Below are 19,886 nucleotides of genomic sequence, written 5' to 3' on the forward strand. Positions count from 1 at the left end.
TGCATTGCAAATCCTGTAATTTGTTCAAAAATTAATCCAAGATCTGGAAGTACATTGCTACATAAACAGTAGATGTGTTGTGTACCAAATGTGGAGGGGAGGGGGGAGAGAGAGAGACAAAAGGATAGACACTCTAGTCAAATAATCCCATCTGCTGTCCGACCTCATCCAAGAGCGGAGGAAAGATGAGAGTAGGACCGTCAACTGTGCCGTAGAAATAAGAAAACAGGCACTCTGGCTAAAAGCCCCGTCGTGGTGTTAGGTAGGCCCTGATGCTAATAAGCCTTGCAGGGTCTAAATGCGCCACTTGAGCCCGAGCCAGGGGCCGAAATATACTCTCAACAAAGATTTATGACTAATAAAATCAATACATCTGTTTTATATCAAAGTTTAGGATATAGAAATCCTATTTGGTATCTCTAATATAGATATAGGCACCTTGGTTGCACCTTGCCAATTGCCATATTTTTCAGAAACGATGTGTACCTATGAAGAAGAATTATTCTGGTAGAGATATACCTATATATAGACCAAAAAAGGATAGTAGGCACTCCTAGTTCACTATTCCCATCTGCTGTCTGGCCTCATCAATTAGAGCGGAGGACAGATGAGAGTGGGATCGTGGGCTGTGCCAAGAATTGGGAGAGAAGCGGAGGGTACCTTGAAAACCCGTAGGTGGTGTTAGGCGGGCCCTGATGCTAATGAGCCTTGCAGGGTCCGGATGCGCCACCGGGTATCAACTGTCCGTCCGTGAAAAAAAGGCAGGGAGAGAGGACAGGGGTTGTAAAGAGTGCCAGATCGTTGTCTCAAGTGTGACTCACTATACCTCACCGCCGGTGGCGGCGGTCCGTAGATCCCAGCCGCTAGGTCATTGAAAGCTGCTGCTGCTGCTGGTAATGGTTTTCCCCGCTGCCGGCTTACGGTCAGTGATTTTACACCGCTTGATAGCTGAACGCTGCTGCCGCTGATCACGGCTCCCCCTGCTAGGTGAGCAAGCCCAGGTGGTGAAACGTACGTCCTACTAATTACGGCCTCACACACGGTCTCCTCACTGCAGGGGGAGCCGTGATCAGCGGCAGCAGCGTTCAGCTATCAAGCGGTGTAAAATCACTGACCGTAAGCCGGCAGCGGGGAAAACCATTACCAGCAGCAGCTTTCAATGACCTAGCGGCTGGGATCTACGGACCGCCGCCACCGGCGGTGAGGTATAGTGAGTCACACTTGAGACAACGATCTGGCACTCTTTACAACCCCTGTCCTCTCTCCCTGCCTTTTTTTCACGGACGGACAGTTGATACCCGGTGGCGCATCCGGACCCTGCAAGGCTCATTAGCATCAGGGCCCGCCTAACACCACCTACGGGTTTTCAAGGTACCCTCCGCTTCTCTCCCAATTCTTGGCACAGCCCACGATCCCACTCTCATCTGTCCTCCGCTCTAATTGATGAGGCCAGACAGCAGATGGGAATAGTGAACTAGGAGTGCCTACTATCCTTTTTTGGTCTATATATAGGTATATCTCTACCAGAATAATTCTTCTTCATAGGTACACATCGTTTCTGAAAAATATGGCAATTGGCAAGGTGCAACCAAGGTGCCTATATCTATATTAGAGATACCAAATAGGATTTCTATATCCTAAACTTTGATATAAAACAGATGTATTGATTTTATTAGTCATAAATCTTTGTTGAGAGTATATTTCGGCCCCTGGCTCGGGCTCAAGTGGCGCATTTAGACCCTGCAAGGCTTATTAGCATCAGGGCCTACCTAACACCACGACGGGGCTTTTAGCCAGAGTGCCTGTTTTCTTATTTCTACGGCACAGTTGACGGTCCTACTCTCATCTTTCCTCCGCTCTTGGATGAGGTCGGACAGCAGATGGGATTATTTGACTAGAGTGTCTATCCTTTTGTCTCTCTCTCTCCCCCCTCCCCTCCACATTTGGTACACAACACATCTACTGTTTATGTAGCAATGTACTTCCAGATCTTGGATTAATTTTTGAACAAATTACAGGATTTGCAATGCATACTCTGTCGATTTTGAATGTTACTGTATGTCTATTGACTCATATGATTGTGTGACTTAGTGATTGGAAGTTAGCCCCAATACAAGGTGGCTATTTATGCATTTATATCTGCTCCATACAATTGTGATACAACATATGTTAAAACACTAGATATGGATAATATATTTTTTTGCTACATGATAAAGGATCAGTCCTTGTGTACAATTTTGATTGAGGTCGGGGGATTAGCTGATCTAATGAATTCATATAGAAATAGTTACACCGCTTGATGAAACTCAGACGCACATTATTAGTCTGAACTTATTGGTGATATCTCAATGGTCATGAATCCTCTGACTTTACAAGAGTATACAAATATCACCACTGCTGTCTGTCTGAATGGTCGGATAGATTACTATCACTGTTATTTTACTATTTGAGCAATCACATCAATATATATTCTACCATTGTTTTTGCTCCTATTTTATATTCTACCACTGTTTATATAGGGATACAATAATTTGAGATACATATACCAATCCCTCTTAAATTTTAGTTAAGTAAGGAATAATAAAAGTTAAGTATTAATTTATTCAATTTCTCATTTCAATTCACATTGAATGTTTAAAAGAGTGCTCTAAACAAAGGAATTTCTTTTCTTTTGGTGAGATGTGGGTTCTTCCACTCCCACTGAATTAACATGTATCTGGTACATATTCCTAGGAGCACCTCCAACGTTAAAATAGCCGCTGATGCGGGTTTAATGGTTTTTTTTGTTTAGTTGGTTTCTGTTATTGAATTAATTAATTATATTTAGTCTGGTGCAGGATAAATTTTGTTTTGCCATAGCAAAGTGACCAAATAATACGTTTCAAATGCCTACATATTATGGCTGCATGCAATCTTATATAATCTTTCTGCAGACAAGGGCCCACAACTTACATGTCTTCTACAGTAATATCCTTCAGGATCTGACAGTAATCCACATTCCACACTGCCTGATCGTCCCAAACCTTGGAGGCCAGGAGAATTGCCCCCAACACGATCCTTTTCCAGTTACTGGGGCAAATATCAATCTCTGCATACGTCAGGAGCCTTTCCAGGTAAACCTGTGAGTGCAGAGCAGAGGTCAGTGGATTCCTGCAGACAAAGTAACAGACGACCCATGGAAACTGCAGGACACATTAACAAACGTTCTAACTGTAGCTGTAACGCGCACACATAGGTGTAACACAGTAATATTGTGATGCGTTTCTAAATTACTGAATTCATTAAAAGTATATGATGCAAATGACAGCGTATCGGCAGAAGACTGAGCTGTTACCATTTGTAAGACAACAGTGACCTCTAATGGTCGAACAGTGGAATGACGGCCTCAAAACTTTCATAGAGTACAGTGTATTACAAAGTGTTTTGAATTCGATGTATGTAACGCAATTTCACAGACATTAAATACTATATAAATAAATAGGAAATTAAAGTCTTTGAATAAAAATGATTTTGAAATAAAAAGGTGGTTTTATGTAAGAATTCACCCTCTGGCCTTTTATCTACATGGAATATTTATGGGCCATTCCATGGCAGGTCACCCAGACATGACACCCACAGACTCAGATTTTCATGATACTTTGTACACTTGATACTACAACATAGCTACTAACCCATGCCAATTTCCTCTAACAGCCATAAGGGATACTGGGGTTCACTTAGCACGATGGGGTATAGATGGGGTCCAAAGGAGCCAGTGCACTTTAAATTTCTTCACTGGGTGTGCGGCCTCTTGAGGCATCAGAGCCGCTTCCCCGCTGCAGGACCACCGTCCTGAGTGGTTGTTGGTACCGCAGGGCATTGCGCCTTAGTAGACGCAATCGCAGCACGCCGCATACCCCTAACATAGCCTGAATATGAGAAGAGTGGCAAGTACAAACCGGGGGGCCCCCTAAAGGTGCGGCGCAACGCAGGGGCGGCATACGGAACCCTCCCTGGGGAGATCCACTATAGCCCGTGTACACTGGCAGCGGTGGTGATAAACTAGCATTTATGTGATGTTTTACACAGAATAGGAGAATTTGCCAGTATAAATATCTACATAGCTCCGACGCCATTACAGGGGGTGGAGCTTCCTCAGAGTGGGACCAGCAGCGTTTTGGAGTCTTCCTATGCTTACAGCTGCAGCAGCAAGGACACACAGCTCCTCCAGACACTCAATACAGGGGTGTAAATAGGGGGAGAGCCGCTACTGTACACTATGGGGTATATTCAATTGAAGTCGGATCCATTCCGACATTCATTTGTCGGAATAGATCCGACCATTCAATGTCATCTCAATTCGACTTTTAAAAAAGTCGAACTGAGATGCGGGAGCTGAGACAGGGGAGAGCCGCGGGCAGACACGTGGGGCGTGGTACGCGGATCTTCTGGATATGTCTGTCGAAGACCCTTGGCCTCCGCCAATGAGAAGAGATCTTCAACAAGGACCGTTCTTCTACCTGGACTTACGGCGTCTTCGTTTGACGGCATGGAGGTGGAGCGGAACACCCTAGCTCACAAAGGCCTCTCCACAAAGGTAATTGCTACCATGGTTCAGGCCAGGAAACCTGTGATGTCAAAACACTATCATCATATCTGGAGAAGATATGTCTCTTGGTGCGAGGAACACACGTATCAGTCTGCAGAGTTCCACTTGGGAAGTTTCCTGCAGGCTGGTGTGGATTAGGCTTACGCCTCGGTTCCATTAAGGTCCATATTTCAGCTCTCTCAATTTTCTTGCAGAAGAAATTGGCAGTGTTGCCACAAGTTTAGACTTCTTGTAAGGGGTACTCCACATACAACCTCCTTTTGTGCCACCTACGGCACCCTGGGATTTGAATGTAGTGTTGGAATTTCTATAGTCCTCCTGGTTTGAACCTCTGATGACGGTAGAAGACAAGTACCTCACGTGGAAGACGGTGATGTTATTGCCCTGGCTTCTGCTAGGCGTGTTTCAGAATTGGGGGCCCTATCGTATAAAAGTCCCGACTTGGTCTTTTACGAGGACAGAGCAGACCTCAGGACTAGGCGGCAGTTCCTGTGAAGGTTGTCTCTGCATTCCACTTGAATCAACCTATTCTGGTTCCGTCAAGCTCTGGCACTTCTGCGGAGGCATTGGCTGCTGTGCGAGCCTTGAGGATCTATATCAAGAGGACGGCTTGGATCAGAAAGACGGATTCCTTGTTTGTGCTATATGATGTGCAGATAAAAGGTTGCCCTGCTTCTAAGCAGTCCATTGCTCGTTGGCTTAGGATTCCTATCCAACAGGCCTATGTGTAGCAGCCTTAACTGTTCCACAGTCCTCTGAAGGCCCACTCTACAAGATCGTTGGCCAAAGAGGATACCCAGTTTGGGCAGTTGGTGCTGCAGACATCTCTGCACTTTCCTGCCCGTTCTGGAAGCTTTGGGACGTCCCTATCGTACTAAGTGGACCCCAGTTTTCCTCATGGATGTTAGAGAAAATGGGATTTTAATACCTACCGGTAAATCCTTTTCTCGTAGTCCATAAGGGATACTGGGCGCCTGTCTCAGTGCGTTGACGTGTCTGCAGGTTTTTCTTTTCAAGAAGTTTACCTGTTGCTGTTTGTTACCAGCCGTTGCTGGTGATTTATGTTGTTGGTGTGTGAATCTCACCACTCACTGTTATGTTCTCTCTCTCTCTCAAGTACAGTATGTCCATTCTCCTTCAGGTACAATTTTACCTAGACTAGCTGTAGGAGGGGGCATAGAGGGGAGGAGCCAGCACACCCAGTTGAAGAAATTTAAAGTGCACCGGCTCCTTTGGACCCAATCTAGACCCCATCGTACTTAGTGAACCCCAGTATCCCTTATGGACTACGAGAAAAGGTATTAAAAGCCTATTTTTTCTTCTCTAGGGCTCAGTTTTTGAGATATTTTATTTATTTAATAACAGTTTCTTACATAGCGCAGCATATTCCATTGCGCTTTACAATTAGAACAGTAGTAGTAGAACAAAACTGGGTAAAAACAGACAGGTAGAAAGATCCTGCTTGCAAGCTTACAATCTATAGATAAGGGGCCAAACTTTAGAAAAATTGCTGGGAAACGCCACTTCTGATGCTCTGTTTTTTTCTGAGGTGTATCCGGTGGAAAAATAAAAATAAAAAAAATAAAATCACAGCTCGGTGCCTGATCCACGTATCACTATTATCTCGGTGCCCGATCCTCGTATCACTTGGGAATTTGATACTTTGTCAATCAAAAAATGAAGATTCCAGTAAAAAATGGTTTATCAATCTTGCCCGACTATGAGAGGTCATTATACATTCCTTTACTTCGTACTTAACCATTTTCGCAGTTTTTTGTGCAAGAAACGGGTTCTCGTAGCTAACTGAATACAAATCTGCACATATACATAGAAATATACAAATGAAAATACTCCCCTGGTGTGCAAATTATACCCAACGATAATTTTCATTTTTAAACGAGAGAATTATAGTTAAACATTTAAATACTCATACAAGCAATCAAAATCCCATTATTTTTCTCTCATAGCCTGTTAAAGTATTCTTTAAGGTTCAATTTAAACAAAAAAAGGACACGATAACTCATCTGCCTTATGTTGATAATGATAACTGAACTCACTTTTTTTTTGCACCAAAACAATGATTAAGTATGAAAGTAATGGAATGTATAACGAACTCTCAGGGGCCCTACTCACTGGCTGACCCGCCGCCGAGCTGCCGTACGGCGGATACGGCCGACGAGCGACCCGGCGGCGGGGGGGCAGTGACGGGGGGAGTGAAGTTTCTTCACTCCCCCCGTCACACGACTGCATTGAAGTGCAGGCAAATATGGACGAGATCGTCCATATTGGCCTGCATGCACAGCCGACGGGAGACCAGCGATGAACGAGCGCGGGGTCGCGCATCGGTCATAGCTGGAGTCTCCACACTGAAAGATATGAACGAGTTCTCGTTCATTTATGAACGAGATCGTTCATATCTTTCAAAAAAATCGGCCAGTGTGTAGGGCCTATCAGAGTCATGCAAATTGATAAAACATTTTTTTTACTGGAATCTCCATATTTTGACTGACAAAGGATCAAAATTTCGAAGTGATACGTGGATCAGTCCCCGAGATAATCGTGATACGTGATCAGGCCCCGAGATAATCGTGATACGTGGATCAGGCCCCGAGATAATCGTGATACGTGGATCAGGCCCCGAGATAAGTGATACGTGGATCAGGCCCCGAGATAATAGTGATACGTGGATCAGGCCCCGAGATAATAGTGATACGTGGATCAGGCCCCGAGATAATAGTGATACGTGGATCAGGCCCCGAGATAATAGTGATACGTGGATCAGGCCCCGAGATAATAGTGATACGTGGATCAGGCACCGAGATAATAGTGATACGTGGATCAGGCACCGAGATAATAGTGATACGTGGATCAGGCACAGAGATAATAGTGATATGTGGATCAAGCACCGAGATAATAGTGATACGTGGAGTAGGCACCGAGATAATAGTGATACGTGGAGAAGGCACCGAGATAATAGTGATACGTGTGATTAGGCCCTGAGATAATAGTGATACGTGGATTAGGCCCTGAGATAATAGTGATACGTGGAGTAGGCACCGAGATAATAGTGATACGTGGAGTAGGCACCGAGATAATAGTGATACATGGAGTAGGCACGAGATAATAGTGATACGTGGAGTAGGCACCGAGATAATAGTGATACGTGGAGTAGGCACCGAGATAATAGTGATACGTGGAGTAGGCACCGAGATAATAGTGATACATGGAGTAGGCACCGAGATAATAGTGATACGTGGAGTAGGCACCGAGATAATAGTGATAAGTGGATTAGGCCCTGAGATAATAGTGATACGTGGATTAGGCCCTGAGATAATAGTGATACGTGGATTAGGAACTGAGCTGTTAATTTTTTTTCCAGGTACACCTCAGAAAAAACGGAGCATCAGGAACGGCATTTCCAGCAAGTTTTTCAAAACTTTGGCCCCCTATCTCTCAAAAATGGTAAGGCCTAGAGAAGAATTTTTTTTACATGGGTTAGTAGCTACGTGGTAGTATAAAGTGTACAAAGTATCATGACAATCCGAGTCGGTGGGTGTCATGCCTTAGTGAACCGACATAGAATGACCCTTATAGCATTCAATCAAAATTGATTTATACTGTACCACAATTCTCACAACTGATCAACACAAAAATAGGATTTTAATTACCTCCCTTTTATCGTAGTCCGTAGAGGATACTGGAGTTCCATTTAGTACCATGGGGTATAGACGGGTCCACTAGGAGCCATGGGCACTTTAAGAATTTGATAGTGTGGGCTAGCTCCTCCCTCTATGCCCCTCCTACCAGACTCAGTCTAGTAACTGTGCCCGGGAGACGGACATACTTTGAGAGAAGGATAGATAAAAAGATAGTGGTGAGATTCCAAAACCAGCACAAAACAGGAACAGCAACAGCTTAACCAACAATACTTAACCAAGTAACAGTGCAGGAAAAGCGAAGCACGGGCAGGTGCCCAGTATCCTCTACGGACTACGAGAAAAGGATTTACCGGTAGGTAATTAAAATCCTATTTCTCTTACGTCCTAGAGGATACTGGGGTTCCATTTAGTACCATGGGGATGTACCAAAGCTCCCAAACCGGGTGAGAGAGTGCTAAGGTTCCTGCAGAACTGATTGACCAAACTGAAGGTCCTCAGAGGCCAAAGTATTGAACTTGTAGAACTTAGCAAACATGTTCGAATCTGACCAAGTAGCTGCTCGGCAGAGCTGTAAAGCGAGACACCCTGGGCAGCCGCCCAGGAAGAACCACCGACCTATAAGAGTGGTCCTGAACAGATTTTGGAACCGGCAAGCATGCCGTGGAATAAGCATGCTGGATAGTGAGCCTGATCAGTGTGCAATGGGGATCAGTACTAAATGCTGCCGGCCGGAATCCGGTGGTCGAAATACCGACGCCGGAATCCCGACCACACAATCCCGACAGGGGTGGCGAGCAGAACGCAGCCCCTTGCGGGCTCGCTTCGCTCGCCACGCTGCGGGCACGGTGCCTCGCTACGCTCGGCACACTATTATATTCTCCCTCTATGGGTGTCGTGGACACCCACGGAGGGAGAATATGTCTGGATTGTGGCGGTCGGGATTCCGGCGTCGGTATTTCGACCGCCGGGATTCCGCCGGCGGCATCTTGACCGCATCCCGTGCAATGGACTGCTTTGAAGCTAGACACCCAATTTTATTGGGATCATATAGAACAAACAGAGTCCGATTTTCTGTTACGAGCTGTCCTCTTTACATACACCTTCAAAGCCCTCACAACATCCAAAGACTTTGAAGTAGCAGAGGTATCTGTGACAACCGTAATCACAATAGGTTGGTTGATGTGAAACGCAGACACCACTTTTGGAAGAAACTGCTGACAAGTTCTGCTCTGTCCTCATGGAAAATTAAGTAGGGGCTCTTGTGAGACAACGCCCCCAGCTCCGATACACGTATTGCTGAAGCCAAGGCCAACAGTGTGACAGTCTTCCACGTAAGATATTTTACGTCCACCTCCCGTAACGGTTCAAACCAGTCCGATTGGAGGAACTGCAGCACCAAATTGAGATCCCAAGGTGCCGTGGGAGGCACAAAGGGAGGCTGGATGTGCAGAACACCTGTTTTTGAAAGAAAATGGACAAGGCTGAAATCTGGACTTTTATGGAGCCCAGACGTAGGCCCACATCCACTCCTGCCTGCAGAAAAAGCAGGAAACGTCCCAGATGAAATTCCACTCACACCAAGAGACGTATTTTTTCCAAATACGGTGGTAATGTTTAGTAATGGTGGTAATGTAATCCCCTTCCTGGCTTGGATCATAGTCAGGATAACCTTGTCAGGGCTCCCTCTTCTGGCTAGAATCAGCCGTTCAACTTCCATGCCGCCAAACGTAGCTACGGTAAGTCTTGATAGATGAACGGGCCCTGTTGCAGAAGATCCTCGCTAAGAGGTAGAGGCCACGGATCTTCGAGGAGCATCTCCAGAAGGTCCGCGTACCAGGCCCTTCTTGGCCAGTCCAGAGCAATGAGGATTGCTTGAACCTTTTCCCTTTTTATTCTTTTTAGAAACCTTGGGATCAGAGGAAGTGGAGGAAACACGTACACCGTCTGATAAATCCATGGAGTCTTCAGAGCGTCTACCGCCACTGCCTGTGGGTCTCTCGACCTGGAACAATACCGCTAGAGCGTCTTGTTGAGATAAGAGGCCATCATGGCGACTTGTGGATAACACCATCGACTTGTCAAGCAACTGAACACTTCCGGGTGAAGGCCCCACTCCCTCAGGTGCAGGTCGTATCTGCTGGGAAAGTCTGCTTCCCAGTTGTCTACTCCCGGAATGAAGACCGCTGACAACGCCACTGCGTGTTTTTTCTGCCCAGAGGAGGAGAATTGACACCTCTGACAATGCCGCTCTGCTTCCAACATCTGAGACTTGAGTTTGTGGTTAAGAGAATCCAGTTCAGAATTCTGAACCTCCAACCCTCGATGAGGTGAGAAGTCTGTAGCCACCACAGAAGGGAGTTCCTGGCTTTTGGCGACAGACGATCCTCTGGTGCATGTGAAGATGCGACTTGGACCATTTGTCCAACAGATTGAGCTGGAAGGGTCTTGTGTGAAACCTTCCATATTGAAGCGCCTCAGAAAAGGCCACCATTTTCCACAGAAGGCGAATGCATAGATGCACAGATATCCGGATTGGCTTCAGGACATCTCGAACCATCGACTGGATTACCAATGCCTTTTCCAACGGAAGGAACACCTTCTTTGACTCCGTGTCCAGTATCATTCCCAAGAATGGAAGCCTCCATGTTGGCTCTAGGTGAGATTTCGGAAGGTTCAGAATCCACCCGTGATGCTGGAAATGTTTGGTTAAGAGACCAATGCTGTCCAGCAACCTTTCCCTGGACGGCACCTTTATCAGAAGATCGTTCAGGTACGGAATTCTGGGGCAGATGTATTAACCTGGAGAAGGCATAAGGAAGTGATAAACCAGTGATATGGGCAAGGTGATAAAGGCACCAGCCAATCAGATCCTAACTGTTAATTTACATCTTGGAGCTGATTGGCTGGTACCTTTATCACCTTGCCCATATCACTGGTTTATCACTTTCCTATGCCTTCTCCAGTTTAATACATCTGCCCCTATATTCACTCCGTTTGCGGAGTAGAATCATAATTTCTGCCATCACTTTGGTGTACACCCTCGGTGCCGTGGATAGACCAAATGGCAGGGCCTGGAACAGGTAGTGACAGTCCTGTAGCGCAAACCGTAGATAAACCTGATGAGGCGGCCACATTGGAATGTGAAGGTACGGATCCTTGATATCCAGAGACACTAGGAATTCCCCCTCCTCCAGATCTGAGATCACCGCTCTCAGAGACTCCATCTTGAACACTCTTAAGTACGGGTTCAAGGACTTGAGGTTCAGAATCGGTCTTACCGAACCATCCGGATTCGGTACTACAAACAAGTTGGAATAGTACCCCTTGTTTAGTAGATGAGGTAAAACTGGAACAATGACCTGAGTCTGTACCAATTTTTGGATGGCATGCTGTGAAGTTTTACTTGCCTCTTGTGAAGCTGGTAAGCCTGATTTGAAGAATCTGTGAGGTGGGAGCTCTTGGGACTCCAGTCTGTAGCCCTGGGAAATAAGATCTATGACCCAGGGATCCCGGCACGAACTTGACCAGATGTGACTGAAGAAATTTAGTTGGGCTCCCACCTGACAGCCTTCCAGGCATCGCGTTCCACCGTCATGCTGAAGGCTTTGAGGAACCAGAGCCTGAGCTCTGTTCCTGAGAACCGGCAGTTGCTGGTTTGCGTGGGTTACCTCTTGCGCCTCTGGAGGCTGTAGAAGCACCTATGGTTTAGCCCTTAAACTTGGCAGTTCGAAAGGACTGTAGATCAGGCCGAGTAGGCTTTCCTGGCTGTGGGAGCTGCGGAAGGAAGATATGTAGACTTACTTGCAGTAGCTTTGGAGATCCATTTGTCTAATTAGTCTCCAAACAAGGCCTCTCCTGTGAATGGTAGGCCTTCCACACATTTCCTGGAGTATGCATAAGCAGTCTACTGGCGTAGCCACAAGCCCCTGCATGCTGACACTGCCATAGCGGTGGTGCGTGCATTAAGCAAGCCAATCTCTTTTATGGCTTCCACCATAAAGTTGGCTGAGCCCTGTATATGCTGCAGGAGTAAGACCCCCCCCCCCCCCCCAAACAAGGAATCTCTAACCCCTCAATTAGGTTACCTGACCATTTAGCAATGGCTTTTGTAATCCACGCAATGCAATAGTGGGTCTCTGGGCCACCCCAGCAGAAGTACAATGATTTGAGTGTAGTCTCAATTTTTCGATGAGCCGTGTCTCTTACGGAGGCTGCATCAGCGACAGGCAACACAATTTTCTGTGACAGCCTGGAAACTGATGCGTCCACTATCGGTGGATTTTCCCATTTTTTCCTATCCTCCAGGGGAAAAGGAAAAGATGATAGCAACCTTTTAGGGATTTGACATTTCTTATCAGGATTAACCCATGGTTGCTCAAACAGGGTATTTAGTTACTTTGAGACAGGAAAAGCGGATGAGGATTTATTTATTTTTTTACATTAAAATAAGTTTCCTCACACTCCTCTGACACTTTATCAGGAATTTGCAGAACATCCCTGATAGCCTCTATATTCCCTGTGACAGAGCAGCATTCCCCCCTCCAAATCTACCTCCCCCTCCTCCATGTATGACCCATCAGAGTCAGACTGCAGCATATGGGGCAGAGATAGTTTTTGCGGACAAATGGGAGGGGATTGAGACGCTGGTTTGGGGACTGAGTCTCTATTCATAAACTCATCCACAGTCTGTCTTAAGTATTGCGTCTCTTTCTCATTGCGGGATAGTTTTATAAAAATATTTGAGATCATTCCCTTAATGGAATTAAACCACTCCAGTTCAGCCCAGCTTTTCTGTGAACCCTGAGTACCCAGTAGTGAGCCCCCTGGGGAAGAGGAACGCTCCGCTGTACAAGAAACACACTCTTTGCCTGACATAATGTAAATGTGACAGCACACACACAGGAAAAGGTTAAGCACAATTAACCCACAAAGAGCCCTTCAGGGAGACACATTTGGAGCCAGCCCCCACCACGCCCTTACCGCTAATGCCAATCTTAGCCGAGTCGCAGACTAAGTACTCTGGGGACTTAGTATACTAATAGACGCACCCCCCCTGCTATGACCCCCTGGTACCGCTGAGGTAATCTGGAGTCTCTCCGGAGGAGCTGCACGTCCCTGTCAGTCAGCGTCTGTGTCCACTGCAGAGGTAAAATGGAGCTGGTGAGCTGCTGGATCCTCTCATAGTGAAGCCCCGCCCCCTCAATGGCGCACGTTCTTCCCGCTTTTTTTTTATACTGGCTGAGGTAATTTTGTGCTTAAAATGGAGACAGATCCGTTTCAAGGCTGTGTTGCCAGTCTGGGTACTGTGTCTGGAGGCGCATTCCGTCCCGTTTAGAAGCCGTGCGTCTCCGTACCCTCATGCTGCCATAATGGCCGGCGACCAGCTAACCGGGATGCCGGCTTAGTACTCACCACTCTTCTGGCTCTGTTAGGGGTGGCGGCGTGCTGCGGGAATGTACGCTCGCCGTGGTGAGGCTTGTGAATAATTCCCTCAGGAGCTCAGTGTCCTGTCAGCGGGGAACGGAACCATTAACCCTTCAAGAGGTTGGGCCGTTAAAACCCCCCCCCCCCCCCCAAGTCCCACGAAGTAGACAGGCTGGTGCCATCCAGTCCTGCCTGAAAACAAACAGATAAAATAAATGCAGAAAATTCTTCAGGAGCTTCCGTCAGCGTGCCCGGCTCCTCCGGGCACATTTTCTAAACTGAGTCTGGTAGGTGGGGCATAGAGGGAGGAGCCAGCCCACACTATCAAATTCTTAAAGTGCCTATGGCTCCTAGTGGACCCGTCTATACCCCACGGTACTAAATGGAACCCCAGTATCCTCTAGGACGTAAGATAACTAGCGGCAAATAAAAAAATCCACACAACTCCATAAGTGCTCTAATGCTTTTTCTGTACTAAAAACAAAGACAATTACATAATTATTAGTGCCAATAGGTTGTCTTCGAAAGTCACAATTGAAGCACATCTGTGTACATTTAAAACAGCTTCAATTTTAAAATAAATTACATCTGCCTATGAAGTTGCACAGATTTTTAGAGCACTGCCAAAGAGCTTCATCATGAAGGTCAAACAAGAGCTTCATCATGAAGGTCAAATTAAAGAAAAGAAAATCGGAGTGAAAGTCACTGAAAAGCAGACACAGATTTGCACTTTGGGGGTAATTCCAAGTTGATCGCAGCAGGAATTTTGTTAGCAGTTGGGCAAAACCATGCGCACTGCAGGGGAGGCAGATATAACATGTGCAGAGAGAGATTTGGATGTGGTGTGTTCAATCTGCAATCTAATTTGCAGTGTAAAAATAAAGCAGCCAGTATTTACCCTGCACAGAAATAAAATAACCCACCCAAATCTAACTCTTTCTGCACATGTTATATCTGCCTCCCCTGCAGTGCACATGGTTTTGCCCAACTGCTAACAAAATTCCTGCTGCGATCAACTTGGAATTACCCCCTTTGTGCAAGGCTAGCATGGAGAATCTCCTTAGAGACGGCAAAAACCTCATAGCAAGTGAAATTAAATCTCATATCCTGAGAACACAAGTGTCAGTCAGTACAGCAGTGTTTCTCAAATTCTGTCCTCATGGAACTCTGCTGGATACACACCATAAGATTATCTGTCCAGGTTGGAACGAAAATCTGGTAACGAATGGGAGCAAATGACAAATTAATCATTAACCGGACGGCTCAAGGGGCATCGGCTGCGATTTCTCCCGCTGACACCAGGGAATTTGCCGGCTTTTAAACACGGCAAATTCTGGGCAGCATGTCTGAATGAGGCTTCACTGTGAGCCTTGGAGAGCAGAGTATAATGTTATGGGGAGGTAGCTGCTCTGTAGAAGACAAGTCTGGGAGGGAAATTTTCATCAGTCTGCACAAGACCTAATATCTGGGAGATCTGTGTGCGACTCCTATATCCCCATATCTATAGTACACTTCCTATAATCGCTGTACGGACAAGAAAATAAAAGTCTCTGAATCCATCTAATTTGTGCGATATTATGAGGACTGTCACAAATATAAATCTGCAGAATAAATACCCATAAAACTCATACTGATTTCCCACACATTCATGCCGCATAGGGACGTGTCACCACCACAACACTTACTAAAGTGACAATGGCGCACTCTGCCGTAAGCTGGGCGGCGCTGAAGAGCGTGCGTACAAATCGGTAGATGTGCTTGTGTTCCGGGTCATGTTTGCAGTAATCGTCGGTCACCTCTTCACGCTGTAACACACAAGAGTTTAAGGTCAGATTTCCGGCACGAGCCCAGGCCCTTCAGCAATACACAGTATCACGGCCTCTCAGAGTGCTCAGAAACAGCTACAGATGCAGTTCTAGAATACACAAGGCAATACAAGAGTATGAGGAGCTAGGGCGCGTAGAGTGACAATCGCTGAACGGTACCTGCGTTACGGCATGAAGCCGCACTATTGTATCGGCTTGGGCACATTTGTGGTTTCCTACATTCAGCACCTGCCACGTCCCTTCTACAATCAGTAAGAGTAGAAGTCGAGGTTGAGTTAATGCGGATTAATAAAACCCGCACACAGAAGATCCAACACTGCAGATACGTACGATCGGAGGTGGAGGTGCAGGGTACCTAGGGTACTCTCCAATTGTACCTTCTGTAAGTGCAACAATGGAACTCTACTGAGTGTCACAGACCTGTGTGGCTTATACGACGTCTATAGTGTCACACAAGAGGGTATCCGTTCACATGGTCGACCATGTTATGGTCGACAGTCATTAGGTCGACCACCATTGGTAGACATTGACATGGTCGACACATGAAAGGTCGACACATGAAAAGGTCGACATGAGTTTTTTTATCTTTTTTTTTCTTTTGGGGAACTTTTCCATACTTTACGATCCAAGTGGACTACGATTGGAACGGTAATCTGTGCCGAGCGAAGTGGTAGCGGAGCGAAGGCACCATGCCCGAAGCATGGCGAGCGAAGCGAGCCATGCGAGGGGACGCGGTGCACTAATTGGGGTTGCCAGTCACTTTATGCAAAAAACGACAAAAAAGTTAAAAAACCCAATGACGACCTTTTCATGTGTCGACCATGTGTCCATGTCGACCATGTCAATGTCGACCAATAGTGGTCGACCCAATGACTGTCGACCATAACATGGTCGACCATTCATATCGGAACCACACAAGAGGCTATACCTGCAGCACGGTGCACGTTACCAGAATCAAACATCCACATATGTCCCTGGCACTGGATAATCTGTAACCCCAATGGTCACCCCCACCCATCTATACTTCTCTGACACTACGATAAATGCACAGAGATACCACATCTCCACCAGTAACACCGTCACACGTCCACAGCTCAGACACCCAAACCCCAGAAGCCACGTGATTAGCAAAACTGGCAACCTTTGTTTTTAAGTCTTTATTATTGGTGGTGGATGTGATGGATATTTGCTTTAAATCTCTTTAACTTTCATTTTACAAACAGTAATAGCTTAAATAAAAAGCCCAGATGCGATGAAGCTTTCCTATGCAGTAATAGGAGTTGTAGATGAGACAAAGTAGCATTTAGCTGCAATGTAGTAACAGATGTAAGCATTTACTGCCATTATCTTTTGTTTATACGCTGCCACCTAGTGTCCGTACTAGGGTACACAGGAAAAACTACAACACAATAGATCAGACAGACAGCAATAGGGGAATATCCAGCCCTGTGATATTTAGATGCTACCAGGAGGTGATCTGAGCAGAGACGGGTACATTTTTAGGGTACGTCCGAATGCTTAGAGGCTGGGGGAGTGTCTGATGGACAGGGAACAGTTCATTTGGGGTATGGGAGACATCCTGGAAGCAGGAGTGTCTGGGAGTACTCAAGGTGGAGGAAAGGTGACCGTCGCAGGAAGAGAAGATGTCGGGAGAGAGCGGGACGGAGACAGGGCTGGAGATGTCGGGAGAGAGCGGGACGGAGACAGGGCTGGAGATGTCGGGAGAGAGCGGGACGGAGACAGGGCTGGAGATGTCGGGAGAGAGCGGGACGGAGACAGGGCTGGAGATGTATGGAGAGAGCGGGACGGAGACAGGGCTGGAGATGTATGGAGAGAGCGGGACGGAGACAGGGCTGGAGATGTATGGAGAGAGCGGGACGGAGACAGGGCTGGAGATGTATGGAGAGAGCGGGACGGAGACAGGGCTGGAGATGTATGGAGAGAGCGGGACGGAGACAGGGCTGGAGATGTATGGAGAGAGCGGGACGGAGACAGGGCTGGAGATGTATGGAGAGAGCGGGACGGAGACAGGGCTGGAGATGTATGGAGAGAGCGGGACGGAGACAGGGCTGGAGATGTATGGAGAGAGCGGGACGGAGACAGGGCTGGAGATGTCGGGAGAGAGCGGGACGGAGACAGGGCTGGAGATGTCGGGAGAGAGCGGGACGGAGACAGGGCTGGAGATGTCGGGAGAGAGCGGGACGGAGACAGGGCTGGAGATGTCGGGAGAGAGCGGGACGGAGACAGGGCTGGAGATGTCGGGAGAGAGCGGGACGGAGACAGGGCTGGAGATGTCGGGAGAGAGCGGGACGGAGACAGGGCTGGAGATGTCGGGAGAGAGCGGGACGGAGACAGGGCTGGAGATGTCGGGAGAGAGCGGGACGGAGACAGGGCTGGAGATGTCGGGAGAGAGCGGGACGGAGACAGGGCTGGAGATGTCGGGAGAGAGCGGGACGGAGACAGGGCTGGAGATGTCGGGAGAGAGCGGGACGGAGACAGGGCTGGAGATGTAGGGAGAGAGCGGGACGGAGACAGGGCTGGAGATGTAGGGAGAGAGCGGGACGGAGACAGGGCTGGAGATGTAGGGAGAGAGCGGGACGGAGACAGGGCTGGAGATGTAGGAAGAGAGCGGGACGGAGACAGGGCTGGAGATGTATGGAGAGAGCGGGACGGAGACAGGGCTGGAGATGTATGGAGAGAGCGGGACGGAGACAGGACTTGAGATGTAGGGAGAGAGCGGGACGGAGACAGGGCTGGAGATGTAGGAAGAGAGCGGGACGGAGACAGGGCTGGAGATGTAGGAAGAGAGCGGGACGGAGACAGGGCTGGAGATGTATGGAGAGAGCGGGACGGAGACAGGGCTGGAGATGTAGGGAGAGAGCGGGACGGAGACAGGGCTGGAGATGTAGGGAGAGAGCGGGACGGAGACAGGGCTGGAGATGTAGGGAGAGAGCGGGACGGAGACAGGGCTGGAGATGTAGGGAGAGAGCGGGACGGAGACAGGGCTGGAGATGTAGGGAGAGAGCGGGACGGAGACAGGGCTGGAGATGTATGGAGAGAGCGGGACGGAGACAGGGCTGGAGATGTATGGAGAGAGTGGGATGGAGACAGGGCTGGAGATGTATGGAGAGAGTGGGATGGAGACAGGGCTGGAGATGTATGGAGAGAGTGGGATGGAGACAGAGCTGGAGATGTATGGAGAGAGTGGGACGGAGACAGGGCTGGAGATGTAGGGAGAGAGCGGGACGGAGACAGGGCTGGAGATGTAGGGAAGGAAATGAACGACCACAAGCACTGAAGGATACAGAAGCAAATATACAAATCCTGCCAGGGTGGGGACTTTATGCTGCAGCTAGAGGGAAGGGTGGAGGAGCGGGGAGAGGTCAGGACTGGTAGAATTACAGGTGGGGGGAGACTCGCAGGAGTACTCAGATAATGAACGTGGATCTCTCATAAAATGCCTGGGAGCAGAGCGGTATGAGACGCACACCGGGGGGGGTCCCATACTGTATGAAGACTGGCTAAATATTCCAAATCAATAACAAAACCAATGCGACTGAGCGCCCCTTGTTGCCGAGGGGGATGGACCATAATAATTGTCAGTATTTTGACCATGTCGGTATTTTAACTGTTGATCAACGGCTGTCTGGATTAGGACCGTCGGGATAGTGTCCGTCGGTACATCAACTGCTACCCATTCCTGACACGGGGTCTGTGGAGCTAGAACGGGACGGCAGATTACAGACACACTGCGGTTAGGACTGTAGGCGCACTCTACGCCCAGTTAGGGCGAGCTGCCGCGCTGGCGCCTCCTGAAGTCTGGTCAGGTCAGAGTGACAGATTTGTAAAGACTGAAAATATATTATTTGGTTGATTCTTTTCCTGCAATCCTGCGTGATAGCGCGGGGTGACCAGACCAGCTCATATCATTCATACATGCATCAGCTTCACTGGGAATTACTTCTAATTGTCTCTTTAGGACGGACATTTCTCAGCGCAGATAATTAGTGTATGTACAGATAGAGCCACGCTCATGTAGCCTTCTCTGCAGCACCTAGGTGCACCAAGGCTTATTAGCATAATCGTTTGATCTATTGTTCTCAGCTGTAATACAATACAGAGAGAACAATACAGCAGGGGATTACGTCTGACTGCCCCGGCTCAGTTACTCCTATTAAAGGCCAAGATAAAGGTGGCTCCATCTGTAATTTGAACATCACAAAAAAATCCCAGAAAACACTGTTCTACTACCACTGACGCCGATGCTGGGCCTAATTTAGACGCGCAGGGCTATGATCTGGCACACTGACATGCGGGGGAACGCCCAGCACACGGCTAGTACGCCCCGCATGTCAGGCCCGCCCCACCCCCCGCAGAAGTACAAAAGCA

General features: G+C 47.8%; 1 protein-coding gene across 2 annotated transcripts in view; it reads right to left on the bottom strand.

Moving 5' to 3' along the window:
* The window catches only part of CCNYL1 (cyclin Y like 1), an 86,777-nt gene that overhangs the window by 18,441 nt on the left and 48,450 nt on the right, over window positions 1-19,886 (bottom strand). For both annotated transcript variants that reach the window (XM_063932673.1, XM_063932672.1), the window contains exons 7-8: window positions 15,357-15,476; window positions 2,953-3,119 (exon numbers count right to left, since the gene is read on the bottom strand). In XM_063932673.1, coding sequence (XP_063788743.1) covers window positions 2,953-3,119; window positions 15,357-15,476 — 287 coding nt within the window. The remainder of the gene's footprint in view (window positions 1-2,952; window positions 3,120-15,356; window positions 15,477-19,886) is intronic.

Source organism: Pseudophryne corroboree, chromosome 7 (assembly GCF_028390025.1).
Source record: "Pseudophryne corroboree isolate aPseCor3 chromosome 7, aPseCor3.hap2, whole genome shotgun sequence".
In the NCBI taxonomy this organism is placed as follows: domain Eukaryota; kingdom Metazoa; phylum Chordata; class Amphibia; order Anura; family Myobatrachidae; genus Pseudophryne; species Pseudophryne corroboree.